A 16379-nucleotide genomic window follows, 5' to 3' on the forward strand; every position below is an offset into this window, starting at 1 on the left:
AGGCAGGAGTAACTGGTAGGGCGCTCCAGTGGATAAGGGAGTACCTAAGTAATAGGAAGCAGACAGTTACAGTGAGGGGTGAGACCTCAGAATGGCGTGAAGTCACCAGTGGAGTCCCACAGGGCTCTGTGCTTTGACCTATCCTGTTTCTGATATACGTAAATGATCTCCCAGAGGGTATAGACTCATTCCTCTCAATGTTTGCTGACGACGCCAAAATTATGAGAAGGATTAAGACAGAGGAGGACAGCTTGAGGCTTCAAGAAGACCTAGACAAGCTGCAGGAATGGTCGAACAAATGGCTGTTAGAGTTTAACCCAAGCAAATGTAATGTAATGAAGATAGGGGTAGGAAGCAGGAGACCAGTTACAAGGTATCATTTGGGAGATGAGATACTTCAAGAGTCAGAGAGAGAGAGAAAGACCTGGGGGTTGATATCACGCCAGACCTGTCCCCTGAAGCTCATATCAAGTGGATAACATCAGCAGCATATGTCAGGTTGGCTAACATAAGGACGGCCTTTAGAAACTTGTGTAAGGAATCTTTCAGAACATTATATACCACATATGTCAGACCAATCCTGGAGTATGCGGCTCCAACAAGGAATCCATATCTAGTCAAGCATAAGACTAAACTGGAAAAGGTTCAAAGGTTTGCCACCACACTAGTACCCGAGGTGAGAGGTATGAGCTACGAGGACAGACTTCAGGAATTAAACCTCACTTCGTTTGAAGACAGAAGAATTAGGGGGGACAGGATCACCACATTCAAGATTCTCACGGGAATCGACAGGGTAGATAAAGACAGGCTATTTAACACAAGGGGCACACGCACTAGGGGACACAGGTGGAAACTGAGTTCCCAAATGAGCCACAGAGATATTAGAAAGAACTTTTTTAGTGTCAGATTGGATGACAAATGGAATGCATTAGGAAGTGATGTGGTGGAGGCTGACTCCATACACAGTTTCAAGTGTAGATATGATAGAGCCCAATAGGCTCAGGAACCTGTACACCTGTTTATTGACGGTTGAGAGGCGGGACCAAAGAGCCAGAGCTCAACCCCTGCAAACACAACTAGGTGAGTACAACTAGGTGAGTACACACACACACACACTCACGGCGTTTTTCCTGATAAGGAACAAATGCGAGAGTGAACGTGAGCGCCGTCCTGCTGGCATGCCGATCGTTACAGAAAAATATACACCCTTGAGAATTTGCCCAGCTTCGCTCCCACCAAATTCAGCCCCCGTTTGTTTTGTTTCACGTTGCAGGCAGTTAGATATCTGAATTATTTAAGCGTCCGAAAAAGAGGTGCTGGTGGCAGGGAATTCCTCCCACCAGCTCGTCCTGCCTTTCAACCCAACGAACACTATAGCATTTTGGGAGGATCTGGAAGTGTTACTGGAAGATAATCCTCTCTTCCCTTGTCTCCCCACCAGGCAGCAGGGTCGCATGGTGGAGGCGGTGACGCTGCTGGAGGAGAGTCTACGCCACGATGCAACCAACAGTGATGCCGTGTCGGCCCTGGCTGGGCTCTACAGCGAGGCCGGACGCTCCACGGAGGCCGAGAGCCTCCACCTGGCACTGTTAGCTGCCCGGCCCTCAGACCCGGTGGTCCACAACAACTACGCCGCCTTCCTCCAGAAGATCGGTGAGTCCATCTTGCCGCCGCAACCCCCACCTCTCCTGTAGAGGAATAGTAAGTGCCTCCACTCCCTTATTTCCAACCCTTACTCCGAATGGACGGTACGTTTCAATACTAAACGTAATAAGTACATTCCTGACTGTCTGCATAGCATATATATACTTAATTGTGCTGTTACATTTACCTACCCATATATTCTCATTTTCTGTTAATACACTCAAAATTTATAGGATGAAGTTTTCGTATTCAATTCTATATATATAAGTTTTAAATATAAAGATTTATTTTTCAGTTTTATAAAACAATAGAGATTTTATAAAAAAAATTAAAATATCCATCTTAAAATTATAAGATAACCTCAAGATATATCCTGAGTTACTTTATAATTTATTGAGAGACTTTTGTTTTGTTTTATAAAACTGTAATATCAATATAGCTATAGGTTAAGTACTAATTGTAGTTAAGAAGCAATAAATGTTATTTACATGCTTGTCCTTGTTTTACATGTTAAAGTGTATTTATGTACTATGCCGATAGTCAGGATTGTACTTATTAAATTTAGTATTAAAACGTACTGTCTATTCGGAGGAAGGGCTGCTTATTTCAGCAGACCAGTGAGCCTGTAACTTCCTTACTGCCAGGAATTGGTAAGTATGTGCACTTGTTATTAGAATCGATGTATAATAGGGTCGCCTACTACTACAATATAATGGGCAATGAAACAACCAATTATCAGTGAGAATAATCAAATTATGAGGCCTCCATGTTTCTGCAAACCTCCCACTTGGCTTTGGTTGTTATAACTACTGATGGCAAGTGACGTGTGTGTGTGCTTAAGGCGTCCTGCTGTGCTGCTGGCAATCTGGGTTAAATACGTTCCTTGTACACATACGATTACTCGCACTCCACATCTATACACGTGTATAAATGTTGATCTTTCTTCAATATATATAAAATAAATATGATAGGATACATGGAAAAAAACTCCAGAATTTTTCCAACTAGTGGACAATTGCACACCACTGGAGTCTATGTTTTCGGCTCACAATCGGGGATACAGAGTTCGATACCCGGACGGTAGAGAACAGGGAAACAGGGATGGTTTGGCATGTTTGCTTTCATCTGATGCGTCAGATCCCCTAGCAGTAAATAGGTGTCCGTAAGTTAGGTAACTGTTGTGTGTGGCATCCTTGCAAAGATCAGTAATTCGACCAATGGGAGATCTCAGTATAAATTAACTTAAAGTACAGGCTTCCAGTCCCCGGAAAAAGGAATTATATGACTCGACTCCACCCACAAGACATTAAAGGCTTCTCACGTATTTTTTTTTTAATTTCTTAATATTACTAAGAAGTCTCTCTCTCACACACACACACACACACACACACACACACACACACACACACACACACACACACACACACACACACACACACACACACACACCATTGAAACAGAGGATGATAGTACGAGGCTACAAGATGACCTAGACAAACTGAGTGAATGGTCCAACAAATGGTTGTTCAAGTTAAACCCGAGTAAATGTAAAGTAATGAAACTAGGCGGTGGAAACAGGAGGCCAGACACAGGATACAGAATAGGAGATGAAGTACTTAATGAAACGGACATAGAGAAATATCTACGAGTTGATATCACACCAAACCTGTCTCCTGATGCCCACATGAAAAGAATAACGTCTGCAGCATATGCAAAGCTGGCTAACATCAGAACAGCGTTCAGGAACCTGTGTAAGAATCATTCAGAATCTTGTACACCACATATGTAAGACCAATCCTGGAGTATGCGGCCCCAGCATGGAGCCCGTACCTGGTCAAGCACAAGACGAAGCTGGAACAAGTTCAAAGGTATGTCACTAGACTAATCCAAGAACTAAGAGGCATGAGTTACGAGGAAAGGCTACGGGAAAAGCACCTTACGACATTGGAAGACAGAAGAGTAAGGGGAGACATGATCACAACCTACAAAATCCTCAGGGGAATCGACCGGGTAGACAAGGATAAACTATTCAACACTGGTGGTACGCGAACAAGGGGACACAAGAGGAAACTGAGTACCCGCATGAGCCACTGGGACATTAGAAAGAACTTTTTCAGTGTCAGAGTAGTTAATGGATAGAATGCATTAGGCAGTGATGTGGTGTAGGCTGACTCATACACAGTTTAAAATGTAGATATGATAGAGCCCAGTAGGCTCAGGAATCTGTACACCAGTTGATCGACAGTTGAGAGGCGGGACCAAAGAGCCAAAGCTCAACCCCCGCAAGCACAAATAGGTGAGTACAAATAGGTTAGTACACACACACACATGTATAGATGTGGAGTGCGAGTAATCGTATGTGTACAAGGAACGTATTTAACCCAGTTTGCAGGCAGCAACACGGGTTCTGGAAAGGGAAATCGTGCCTAACTAACCTTTTCGAATTCTATGATAAAATTACAAGGATAAGACAGGACAGAGAAGGTTGGGCAGACTGCATATTTCTGGACTGCCAAAAAGCCTTTGATACAGTACCGCACATGAGACTGCTGTTCAAACTCGAGAGGCAGGCGGGGGTGGGAAGAAAGGCCCTAGCATGGATAAGGAACTACCTAACAGGAAGCAGCCAAAGAGTTACGGTAAGGGGTGAGAAGTCGGACTGGCGAACAGTAACAAGTGGAGTACCACAAGGATCGGTGCTGGGACCAATTCTATTTCTAATATATGTTAACGACAAGTTTACAGGAGTAGAGTTCTACATGTCGATGTTTGCGGATGACGCAAAGTTGATGAGAAGAGTTGTGACAGATGAGGATTGCAGGATCCTCCAAGAGGACCTGAACAGGTTGCAGAGATGATCAGAGAAATGGCTACTGGAGTTCAACACGAGCAAATGTAAAATTATGGAAATGGGACTAGGAGATAGGAGACCAAAGGGACAGTACACAATGAATGGGAACTGCCTACCTGTAACGACGCGAGAAAGAGACCTAGGCGTGGACGTAACACTTAATCTATCTCCTGAACCACATATAAATAGGATAATGACACCAGCGTTCTCTACATTGGCAAAAGTTAGAACATCATTAAGAAACCTTAGTAAGGAGGCATTTAGGGCGCTTTACACTGCCTACGTGAGGCCAGTCTTAGAGTATGCCGCCTCATCATGGAGTCCACATCTGAAGAAACATATAAGAAAACTGGAATAGGTTCAGAGGTTTGTAACGAGACTCGTCCCAGAGTTACGAGGGATGGGGTATGAAGAGCGCCAGAAGGAACTGTGCCTTACGACACTTGAATAAAGAAGGGAGAGAGGGGGGACATGATAGGAACGTATACAATACTCAGGGGGATTGACAGAGTGGACAGAGACGAAATGTTCACATGGAATAGTAACAGAACGAGGGGACATGGGTGGAAGCTGGAAACTCATGAGTCACAGAGATGTTAAGAAGTTTTCTATTAGCGTGAGAGTAGTGGTAAAATGGTATGCACTTAAGGAACAGGTTGTGGAAGCAAATACTATTCATAATTGTAAAATTAGGTATGTTAGGGAAACAGGACCGGGGTCATTGCTGTAAACACCCGATGCTCGAAAGACGGGATCCAAGAGTCAATGCTCGATCCTACAGACACAAATAGGTGAGTACACACACACACACACACACACCCTTAATGTCACTCAAGACTCGCTATACAGGTGATCATAATACATTACCCATTCATCATATATACAATTATGCCTTTAAACAACAAACATGCATACAAGTAACACACACAAATCACAATAGTGTGATGCATCAAATGAACAAATCCACAAGGGTCGTGACGAGGGTTGGAACATACGTTCATTTGCAGATTACGTCGGTTGCAATTCTTTTGACCATGACGTAGCTTAGTCGATCAAGGCGCGTCTGGGATCCTCTCGGACGTAAGTTCGAACCCTCGTCACGGCCCTTGTGGATTTGTTCATGCATACAAGACTTTACGTAAACAATGAACTTGCGACCAACAAGCAGCAGCGCAAGAATATTCTCGTCTGATTAGATTAGATTCAAGCTAAAATATTTTGTGTTCAGAGAGCCATTAATTAATCTTGATTTTATCGTTAAGTATAAAATTTTGTTCGAGGTTCAATCACATTTATTTCCACCATTACATAAAGTTATTACGGGGCAGCTAATGGTCGCGATACACAGTATTTGAAGAGCTTTACTGTGCCTCCCCCCCCCCCGGGCCCTCCCTACTGTACCCCCTTCCATGTGGGGGCCCCTTACCCCCCACTCCCCTCCCTGTCGTATAGGTCTGCCCCTAACTCCCCTGACAACTGAGTGGACAGCACTCGGGATTCGTGGTCCTGAGGATCCGGGTTCGATCCCCGGTGGAGGCGGAAACAAATTGGCAGTTTCTTTTACCCTGATGCCCCCTGTTCATCTAGCAGTAAATAGGTACTTGTTAGTTAGACAGCTGCTACGGGCTGCTTCCTGGGGGTGTGTAACAAAAAGAAGGCCTGGTCGAGGACCGGGCCGCGGGGGACGCTAAGCCCCGAAATTATCTCAAGATAACCTCAAGATTAACCCCCACTGGAGCCCCCCTACCCACCACTCCCTGCCCTACAGGTGGGGCCCCTAACCGCCCCACGTTGGACGTGCTCCCCCATCGTCCACTCTCTGGCTTGCTCAGCGGGGCCTCCACCTCTCCTTCCCTCCCTGGTGGTCTGAATGATTATTATTTTGCAAATCTCTGCCCTGGGGCCTGAACGCGTTCAGACCTCCGCGCCATGCACGACTAGCGCCTGTGAGCGCTATCATCATCTGGCCGGCTGAAGATCGTGTCTGGCGATGTGCAGCTGCATCTTTGATAGTCAGGGGCCGCTGGGGACAAGTTGGTCGGGAGATGAAAGATGAAGCAAGCCGTCAGTGGCAGAGAACACCACCCCGGTCACCGCCGCCTTGGCAATGTATTGTGTGATATAACAATATATTCGTGGTGGGAGAGGCCCCGCCCCACTCCCCCCACACCTCACCTCACCTGGGAGAGCCGCGGGGCCGAGGGGGGGGGGGGGGGGTGGGAGCCGCGGGGCCGAGGGGGGGTGGGGGTGGGAGCCGCGGGGCCGAGGGGGGGGGGGGAGCCGCGGGGCCGAGGGGAAGAGAGGTGAGAGGCGAGGTGAAGCAGGAGGTTAGGGTTCATTACCGCCACCATACATATATTTGCAAGATCTTCCCAGACCCAAAGTAAAATAGGATTATGTATATATATATATATATATATATATATATATATATATATATATATATATATATATATATATATATATATATATATTATTAAATATGACCGAAAAAGTAAGATTAATAATTCTAACAAGAATTTTCTCAATCTTTCGTACATTTCTTTTCACTGTTGGAGGTAATTCAAAAATCAATTCTCCAAAATTCATTTTTATTTCTAGTCTGACGCGACACGAGCGCGTTTCGTAAAACTTATTACATTTTCAAAGACTTTAGTTTACAAATACACAACTGAATAGAACTTACACATCTCCGATTTTGTTTATATCTACATTTGAGTGAGGTGGATGGGGTGAGGTGGCATTAATAGGGTATTAATTTCATCAACACAAGACAGAACAAGAGGTGGCATTATTAGGGTATTAATTTCATCAACACAAGACAGAACAAGAGGTGGCATTAATAGGGTATTAATTTCATCAACACAAGACAGAACACGAAACAATGGGTATTGAAATGGAAGTGATTGTAGAAAGCCTATTGGTCCATATTTCTTGATGCTTCTATATTGGAGCGGAGTCTTGAGGTGGGTAGAATATAGTTGTGCATTAATTGGCTGTTGATTGCTGGTGTTGACTTCTTAATGTGTAGTGCCTCGCAAACGTCAAGCCGCCTGCTATCGCTGTATCTATCGATGATTTCTGAGTTGTTTACTAGGATTTCTCTGGCGATGGTTTGGTTGTGGGAAGAGATTTATACCCTATTAATGCCACCTCTTGTTCTGTCTTGTGTTGATAAAATTAATACCCTATTAATGCCACCTCACCCCATCCACCTCACTCAAATGTAGATATAAACAAAATCGGAGATGTGTAAGTTCTATTCAGTTGTGTATTTGTAAACTAAAGTCTTTGAAAATGTAATAAGTTTTACGAAACGCGCTCGTGTCGCGTCAGACTAGAAATAAAAATGAATTTTGGAGAATTGATTTTTGAATTACCTCCAACAGTGAAAAGAAATGTACGAAAGATTGAGAAAATTCTTGTTCGAATTATTAATCTTACTTTTTCGGTCATATTTAATAATATATGTCTACAGGAAAGACTGCTACCAAAATATACTAATATATATATATATATATATATATATATATATATATATATATATATATATATATATATATATATATATATATATATATATATATATATATGTCGTACCTAGTAGCCAGAACGCACTTCTCCGCCTACTATGCAAGGCTCGATTTGCCTAATAAGCCAAGTTTTCATGAATTAATGTTTTTTCGACAACCTAACCTACCTAACCTAACCTAACCTAACTTTTTCGGCTACCTAACCTAACCTAACCTATAGAGATAGGTTAGGTTAGGTTAGGTAGGGTTGGTTAGGTTCGGTCATATATCTACGTTATTTTTACCTGCAATAAAAAAAATTGACCTCATACATAATGAAATGGGTAGCTTTATCATTTCAAAAGAAAAATAATAGAAAAATATATTAATTCATGAAAACTTGGCTTATTAGGCAAATCGGGCCTTGCATAGTAGGCTGAGAAGTGCGTTCTGGCTACTAGGTACGACATATATAAATGTATATATATATATATTTATATATATATATATATATATATATATATATTTATTATATATATATATATATATATATGTCGTACCTAGTAGCCAGAACTCACTTCTCAGCCTACTATTCAAGGCCCGATTTGCCTAATAAGCCAAGTTTTCCTGAATTAATATATTTACTATAATTTTTTTCTTATGAAATGATAAAGCAACCCTTTTCTCTATGTATGAGGTCAATTTTTTTTATTGGAGTTAAAATTAACGTAGATATATGACCGAACCTAACCAACCCTACCTAACCTAACCTAACCTATATTTATAGGTAAGGTTAGGTTAGGTAGCCAAAAAAATATAGGTTAGGTTAGGTTAGGTAGGTTAGGTAGACGAAAAAACATTAATTCATGAAAACTTGGCTTATTAGGCAAATTGGGTCTTGAATAGTAGGCTGAGAAGTGCGTTCTGGCTATTAGGTACGACATATATATATATATATATATATATATATATATATATATGTCGTACCTAATAGCCAGAACTCACTTCTCAGCCTACTATTCAAGGCCCGATTTGCCTAATAAGCCAAGTTTTCCTGAATTAATATATTTACTATAATTTTTTTCTTATGAAATGATAAAGCAACCCTTTTCTCTATGTATGAGGTCAATTTTTTTTTATTGGAGTTAAAATTAACGTAGATATATGATCGAACCTAACCAACCCTACCTAACCTAACCTAACCTATATTTATAGGTAAGGTTAGGTTAGGTAGCCAAAAAAAGCTAGGTTAGGTTAGGTTAGGTAGGTTAGGTAGACGAAAAAACATTAATTCATGAAAACTTGGCTTATTAGGCAAATCGGGCCTTGAATAGTAGGCTGAGAAGTGCGTTCTGGCTATTAGGTACGACATATATATATATATATATATATATATATATATATATATATATATATATATATATATATATATATATATATATATATGAGAACAAGCTTGAATAATCCCCAAGCATATATGTGAATGAAAACTCCACACCCGAGAAGTGACTCGAACCTGGACCGCCAGGGGCACATTGCAACTGGTGTACACGGTGCCTTAAACAACTCGCCCATCAGTGACCATACAAAAGGCGGTGACAGCCGAAGCTATTTGAACCACCACCTCGACGGCACATTGATGGTAATATTGGGCATAGCTATTTCATCAAATCACCTCATTTTTGTAGGGCCACATGAGCAACACAAATGCGAAGAAGCTTGAATGCTCCCCAAGCATATATGTGAATGAAAACTCCACACCCCAGAAGTGACTCGAACCAGGACTGCCAGGAGCACATTTGCAACTCGTGTACACAGTGCCTTTTACCACTTGACCATCAATGACCGAACTCTCCGACCAAACTAAATTCCAAAGGGTAACGAAGGACACCACAGCCGAATTGAAGACGAAGATAAACAGATTGATGAAAACTGTGAATGCCAAGAAATCTGGACTCCACCTGCCAAAGGTTATTGGGGAATACAAACCTGGTTACGAGTATGGGTGTTACGGCCCTCTCGGGACGCAACGGGGTCCTTACTCTGATGTTGTTAGAGGAAGATATATGTATCCGTTCCCGAGCCAGTAGTGGCTATCAAGGGATGAGATCCGTGACGCAAGTAACTAAAAGGGAGTAGGGAAAGAAAGTTAAGAACTTAATATTATAATGTTCACCATCACCGATTAAATATATATAATAAAAGAGTACACAAGGGGGAGGGGTATTAACACTTTACAAGGGGATTAATCCTCAATCGATGTCTTCTACTGAAGACGCTGGTGCCATAACTCTCGGTGCCTTCTTCGTGGCCTCACGACGTGTCCTCTGAGAATGCCGAGCCTACCCGGGCCACAGGTCAGCCAAAACGCAGGTCCACTGGGGGCACCGTCGTGGAGGCCGTCAACCACACGTCCAGCTGGTCTGCTGGCAGGTACTGAGCCGCCAAGGCTGGTACGGCCACTCCACGAACGATATAAGGGGTACGCCCTAGACAGGAGTCTCGTGTGATATCACCAATCACCCTCCTGTCCTCAATACCCCAGTGGATTATCGTCTCCAACAGTCGGTCCCGGGTAAATCCTTTCACTGCCACTCTACTGGCAGGCTAACACACCACAGTGTTCTTCCGGGGGGACGACGTCACAACAGCTGCAGCAAACTTCACCGTATGGAGACTGGCTGCCTCGGGTAGACTGACTCCACTTCCATCACAGTGGTCCCAGGTCGGCTCTATAAGCAGACACGTCATCAATAACTGGGACACTAATACACTTCACTCACGGGCTCGGGCACAAACACCTGACGTATCCAGCCCATAGATGGCGCTGTCGTCGGAGCACCACCTCACCAGAGGTCAGGAGCGGCGGTGTTGAGCGCGGAACCAGACTGGAAACTGGTCCTCGAGGCCAGTACACGCTGTCCTCACCAGGTGTCGTCGTCCGTTTGGCGGGGGTTTCGGGAGCTGACCCACAGATGGCGTGTTTGTCACCGCTCCAGGCTCGGACGCTGGATCCGGGTTCGTAACACCTCCCCACCAAAAGGAATTTGGTTTGGGGTTCTATAAAAAGAAACACAAACCAAATTAGTACGACGACACAACTCCAAATGGACACACATGCTTTATAATCTGGGATGGCGAGGCTGTCTCGTCTACTGAATTGTACTAAAGAAAATCCCTGGCACAAAGGGACCTTGAAAATGGCAGGCGATGACCTGCCTGACATAATCTTCCACACCTCCTCTGCGATGGCAAACAGGGACATCATCTCACACCTCTCGAGTAAGGATCCGTGTAGACTCGATCTGGGGTGACTCGACACTTCCCTATGTCGTGGCACCGATGATGGCTGACCACAGACGGCATTTCTGGTGCCGGTCCGATGGTCCTCCAGGGAGACAGGAACCTGGAATACAGGGGTCTGATAATTCAGAGTGATAGCGACAGCGGGTAAAACAGTACTTACAGCATACTCTACTAGGTCCACACCTAGTCCCAACGGGGCTGTTCGTACGTCGCAGGTGGCATTCGCTCTGCCACCGTCAGGTCGACCAACGTTCCGCATAACGCTGTGTTGAGGCTCAGCAATCACGCGGGGGGTGTCCACCTGTCGGAAACAGTCACTCATATTATCACATGTCGTACCTCCTGTATTAACTATCACCTTCCAGGTCCCTTCGTCAACTGCAACACCTGCAGTACAAATCTCCAATCCCTGGGACCTCTTAACGATGTTCATGGGAGCCATCATTCGTCGGGTCGTCCACCGGTCCTTACTGAGAGCACAAACGAGAACACATACGAGAATCAAACAAAATACTGCTAGGAAACATTTGGTCATCTGAGGGATAAGCTTCCTGAACTTGTCATGTCCATAGCCGGCACCATCCACTAGCCTGGCTTGGACAGAAGAGGACACTAGACCTTGTGAACACACCTCACATACCTCTGACGTCTGGGGAATCTCTGGCTGGTTCAATACACGCCGTAACTTGCCATACCGCAAGCACACATCCGCCTTCGCTCCAGACTCGTTGGTATCCGTGGGTGCCTGCACACGAGGCCCCTCTTCTAGCTCAGGTACCTCTGCCTTCTTAACCTCATGTTCCTTGTCGAGAGAAGAATTAGAAGTCTCTGCTAGAATATCATCGATCTGCGGGTGAGAGGACAAATTAAATATGTTTACATCCTGGTCTGTCTTTACCTGGACATTACCATTGCCTGTTACCTCAGACCGTGCTGTTCCGGTAGACTCGTCTGCAACCTTGGGATGATTGGTGCTCCAATCGGTCACCAAGTCGTTGGCTAGTACCACGTCAATCCCAGCCACAGGGAGGGTATCGACTACTGCCAACGCACATGTGCCGCTGAAATAAGGCGAGTCGAGATGTACTGGCACTAAGGGGGCGATGTACTGCGTCCTTGGAAACCCAACCAGGACAACCTCTTGTCTCCCGTCCACACTTACTCCCTCGGGTACCGAGCTCTTCATGATCAGGGACTGGGCTGCTCCACTATCTCTGAGCACTACTACAGATCTACCAGTATGATCACTCGTTACATACCCGGTTGAAGTGTGAGGGGCCAACAAACTTGGTCCTTCCTGCGTCGTCGTAGACTGGTTTCCTACTGGTGATGTAACACAGCTCATCAACATCACCTCCCTTCGTGCGCTGCCACCTCTTCTGCCTCGGCACCTAGCAGCTATGTGCCCTTTCTGCCCACAAGTCCAGCACACCATATTCCTCCTTGGACTACGGTGTTTCGGACTACTAGGACTTGTTCTTCGGGGGCTACTTGGGGGCGTCTTCTTAGCGCTTCGTGGGACGGGAGTCTCTTCATCGTCCTGAGGTCTGTCAAACCGGCGCTGGTAATTCCTCGGGACGTACTTAGCAGACGGCCTATGAGTCAGGATATACTCTTCAGCCATGGTGGCTGCTGCACTCAAGGTCTCCACCTGCTGCTCTTCTAAGTATGTCTTGAGGTCTCCAGACAAACAATCCTTGAAGTCCTCGAGCAGAATCAGCTGTTCGAGGTCTTCCTTGGTCTCCACCTTCCGAGAGGCACACCATTCTTGAAAAAGTCGCTCCTTGATCGTGGCGAACTCGGTGAAAGTGTGCTCTGAGGTCTTCTTCAGGTTTCTAAACTTCTGCCTGTACGCCTCAGGTACCAATTGGTACGCCATGAGCACGACCTTCTTCACCTTGTCATAATCGCCGGAGTCGTCAAGGGATAACGTAGAGTAGGCAATTTGGGCCTTCCCAGTCAAGACTGACTGTATCATGATGGCCCAATTCTCCCTTGGCCACTCCAAAGAGGCAGCGACTTTCTCGAAGGCTGCAAAGAATTTTGACACTTCCTTCTCATGGAATTTGGGGACCATTTTGATGTTTCTTACCGGATCGAAACCACTGGTGTCCGTCGTTTGCCTCCGCCCACCTAACCGCAATACTTCTAGTTCATGTTGTCTCTCCTTTTCCTCTCTGTCCTGTCGTTCTTGCCTGTCTCGTTCTTCTCTCTCTCTTTCTCGTTCTTCCCTCTCTCGTCTCTCTTCTCTTTCTCGCTCTTCTCTTTCTCGTTTCTCTTCTCTTTCTCGCTCTTCTTTTTCTCGTTTCTCTTCTCTTTCTCGTTCTTCTCTTTCTCTTTCTCGTCTCTCTTCTCTTTCTCGTTCTTCTCTTTCTCGTTTCTCTTCTCTTTCTCGCTCTTCTTTTTCTCGTTTCTCTTCTCTTTCTCGTTCTTCTCTTTCTCGTTTCTCTTCTCTTTCTCTCTCTGCTTTCCTTTCTTCTAATTCTAAACGTCTCATCTCTAATTCTTTATCTTGTCTCTCTCGTTCCATTTCTAATTTCTTCCATTCTATTTCACGATTGATCTCTAGGGCACGCATCTTGACTGTTAGGAAGCTGATATTAAGCTCGCCTGCATCACTGTCAACGTCGCTGCCCTTATCTTCCTTTTCCGTGGAAGCTATGTCTGCACTTTCCTTTGTACTAGGAGTCTCGCCTTCCTGTTTCTCTTCTGCCTTCAGGTGCCGGTGTACCTTGGACAAGATTTCCACACGGGAATCACTGGCACGGATCTTGATCTCCAGGTAGGCACTCACTAGTACAAGCTCTGGTTTACTCAGATATTTTAATCTGGCAAGACAATCTTCTCTGTTCAGAAAAGCCTGAACCTCGTCCAGATCATCGATGGTAGCCTTGTCTGCCATTGTCACAGATGGAACACTTAACGAGCACTTAACACACCGTTTACACGTTAGCACTTAACGCACCGAGCACTGTTCTACGTCAATATTGCACTTTATCGCACCAAACTCTGCACTTGCCAATATTGCACGTAATCACTCCGGGCACCGCACTACCCAATATTGCACTGAGTCCAAGCGAACACTTCGCTCTGCAATATTGCACTGAATCACTGAGCACCGCACTAGTCAATATTGCACTTAATCGCTTAATCACAGCGAGCACTGCACTGCACAATATCGCACTTAGTCACTCTGAGCACCGCACAGGACGTATAACGTCACAATCGTCACACACAGGGGGAATTATTTACAGGGATAACGCCACTTCACCACCCCTGTCAAACATACTTAACAAGGGGGACGGATCCCGCTGGGGATGCCAATTATGTTACAGCCCTCTCGGGACGCAACGGGGTCCTTACTCTGATGTTGTTAGAGGAAGATATATGTATCCGTTCCCGAGCCAGTAGTGGCTATCAAGGGATGAGATCCGTGACGCAAGTAACTAAAAGGGAGTAGGGAAAGAAAGTTAAGAACTTAATATTATAATGTTCACCATCACCGATTAAATATATATAATAAAAGAGTACACAAGGGGGAGGGGTATTAACACTTTACAAGGGGATTAATCCTCAATCGATGTCTTCTACTGAAGACGCTGGTGCCATAACTCTCGGTGCCTTCTTCGTGGCCTCACGACGTGTCCTCTGAGAATGCCGAGCCTACCCGGGCCACAGGTCAGCCAAAACGCAGGTCCACTGGGGGCACCGTCGTGGAGGCCGTCAACCACATGTCCAGCTGGTCTGCTGGCAGGTACTGAGCCGCCAAGGCTGGTACGGCCACTCCACGAACGATATAAGGGGTACGCCCTAGACAGGAGTCTCGTGTGATATCACCAATCACCCTCCTGTCCTCAATACCCCAGTGGATTATCGTCTCCAACAGTCGGTCCCGGGTAAATCCTTTCACTGCCACTCTACTGGCAGGCTAACACACCACAGTGTTCTTCCGGGGGGACGACGTCACAACAGCTGCAGCAAACTTCACCGTATGGAGACTGGCTGCCTCGGGTAGACTGACTCCACTTCCATCACAGTGGTCCCAGGTCGGCTCTATAAGCAGACACGTCATCAATAACTGGGACACTAATACACTTCACTCACGGGCTCGGGCACAAACACCTGACGTATCCAGCCCATAGATGGCGCTGTCGTCGGAGCACCACCTCACCAGAGGTCAGGAGCGGCGGTGTTGAGCGCGGAACCAGACTGGAAACTGGTCCTCGAGGCCAGTACACGCTGTCCTCACCAGGTGTCGTCGTCCGTTTGGCGGGGGTTTCGGGAGCTGACCCACAGATGGCGTGTTTGTCACCGCTCCAGGCTCGGACGCTGGATCCGGGTTCGTAACAATGGGAATGTCAAGATCCACAAACCTGGAAACCCACTTCGGTCAATCATTAGCCAGAGACCCACACCCACATACTGACTGGCTAAGCGACTCAACTGCTTGCTGACTCCTTATGTACCTTGTGCTTTCAGCCTGAAGTCGCCAAAGGAATTCGTTGACTTACTGCGGCGAGCATGGGCCACAGGGATAAGAGCCTCGTTGGATGTAGAGTCGCTGTTTACCAACGTACCTGTGGATAAAACAGTCGTGATGAGTGGACAGAGTGTGTCGTGATCAAGCTTGTACTCCTCTTGACATATCAGAAAACATGTTAAGAAGCCTGAAGCCTGAACTAAAGAGGCACCCTTCTTGAATCCAGATGGGCACATGTATAAGCAAGTAGATGGGGTTGTCATGGGTTCTTCCCTAGGTGTCTTGTTTGTGAACTTCTACATGGGTACCATCGAGCAGAGGGTCTTAGTTGACATGGACTTGAAACCCGTTATATAATGCAAATATGTTGACGACATTTTCATGCAGGTACCTGATGTCAGACGTCTGCAGCAGCTGAAGAAGGCATTCGAGCAGAATTCTGTGTTAAGTTTCACTTACGAGATGGAGAAAGATGGGAAGCTGCCCTTTCTAGATGTAACAGTCATGGAAGGAACGGAAAATTCCACACTGCAGTCTACACTAAGGAAACAAACATAGTTATGTGCCTCAATGCCAATAGTGACTG

General features: G+C 45.4%; 1 protein-coding gene across 1 annotated transcript in view; it reads left to right on the forward strand.

The window, feature by feature from the left end:
• The first annotated feature begins 1449 nt into the window (after positions 1-1449).
• LOC123749874 (protein O-mannosyl-transferase TMTC1) overlaps positions 1450-16379 on the forward strand; it is a 69202-nt gene continuing 54272 nt past the window's right edge. The window contains exon 1 of the mRNA XM_069337297.1: positions 1450-1653. Within this exon, the coding sequence (XP_069193398.1) occupies positions 1455-1653 (199 nt within the window). The 5' untranslated portion in view covers positions 1450-1454. The remainder of the gene's footprint in view (positions 1654-16379) is intronic.

The sequence above is a fragment of the Procambarus clarkii genome, chromosome 4 (assembly GCF_040958095.1).
Source record: "Procambarus clarkii isolate CNS0578487 chromosome 4, FALCON_Pclarkii_2.0, whole genome shotgun sequence".
In the NCBI taxonomy this organism is placed as follows: Eukaryota; Metazoa; Arthropoda; class Malacostraca; order Decapoda; family Cambaridae; genus Procambarus; species Procambarus clarkii.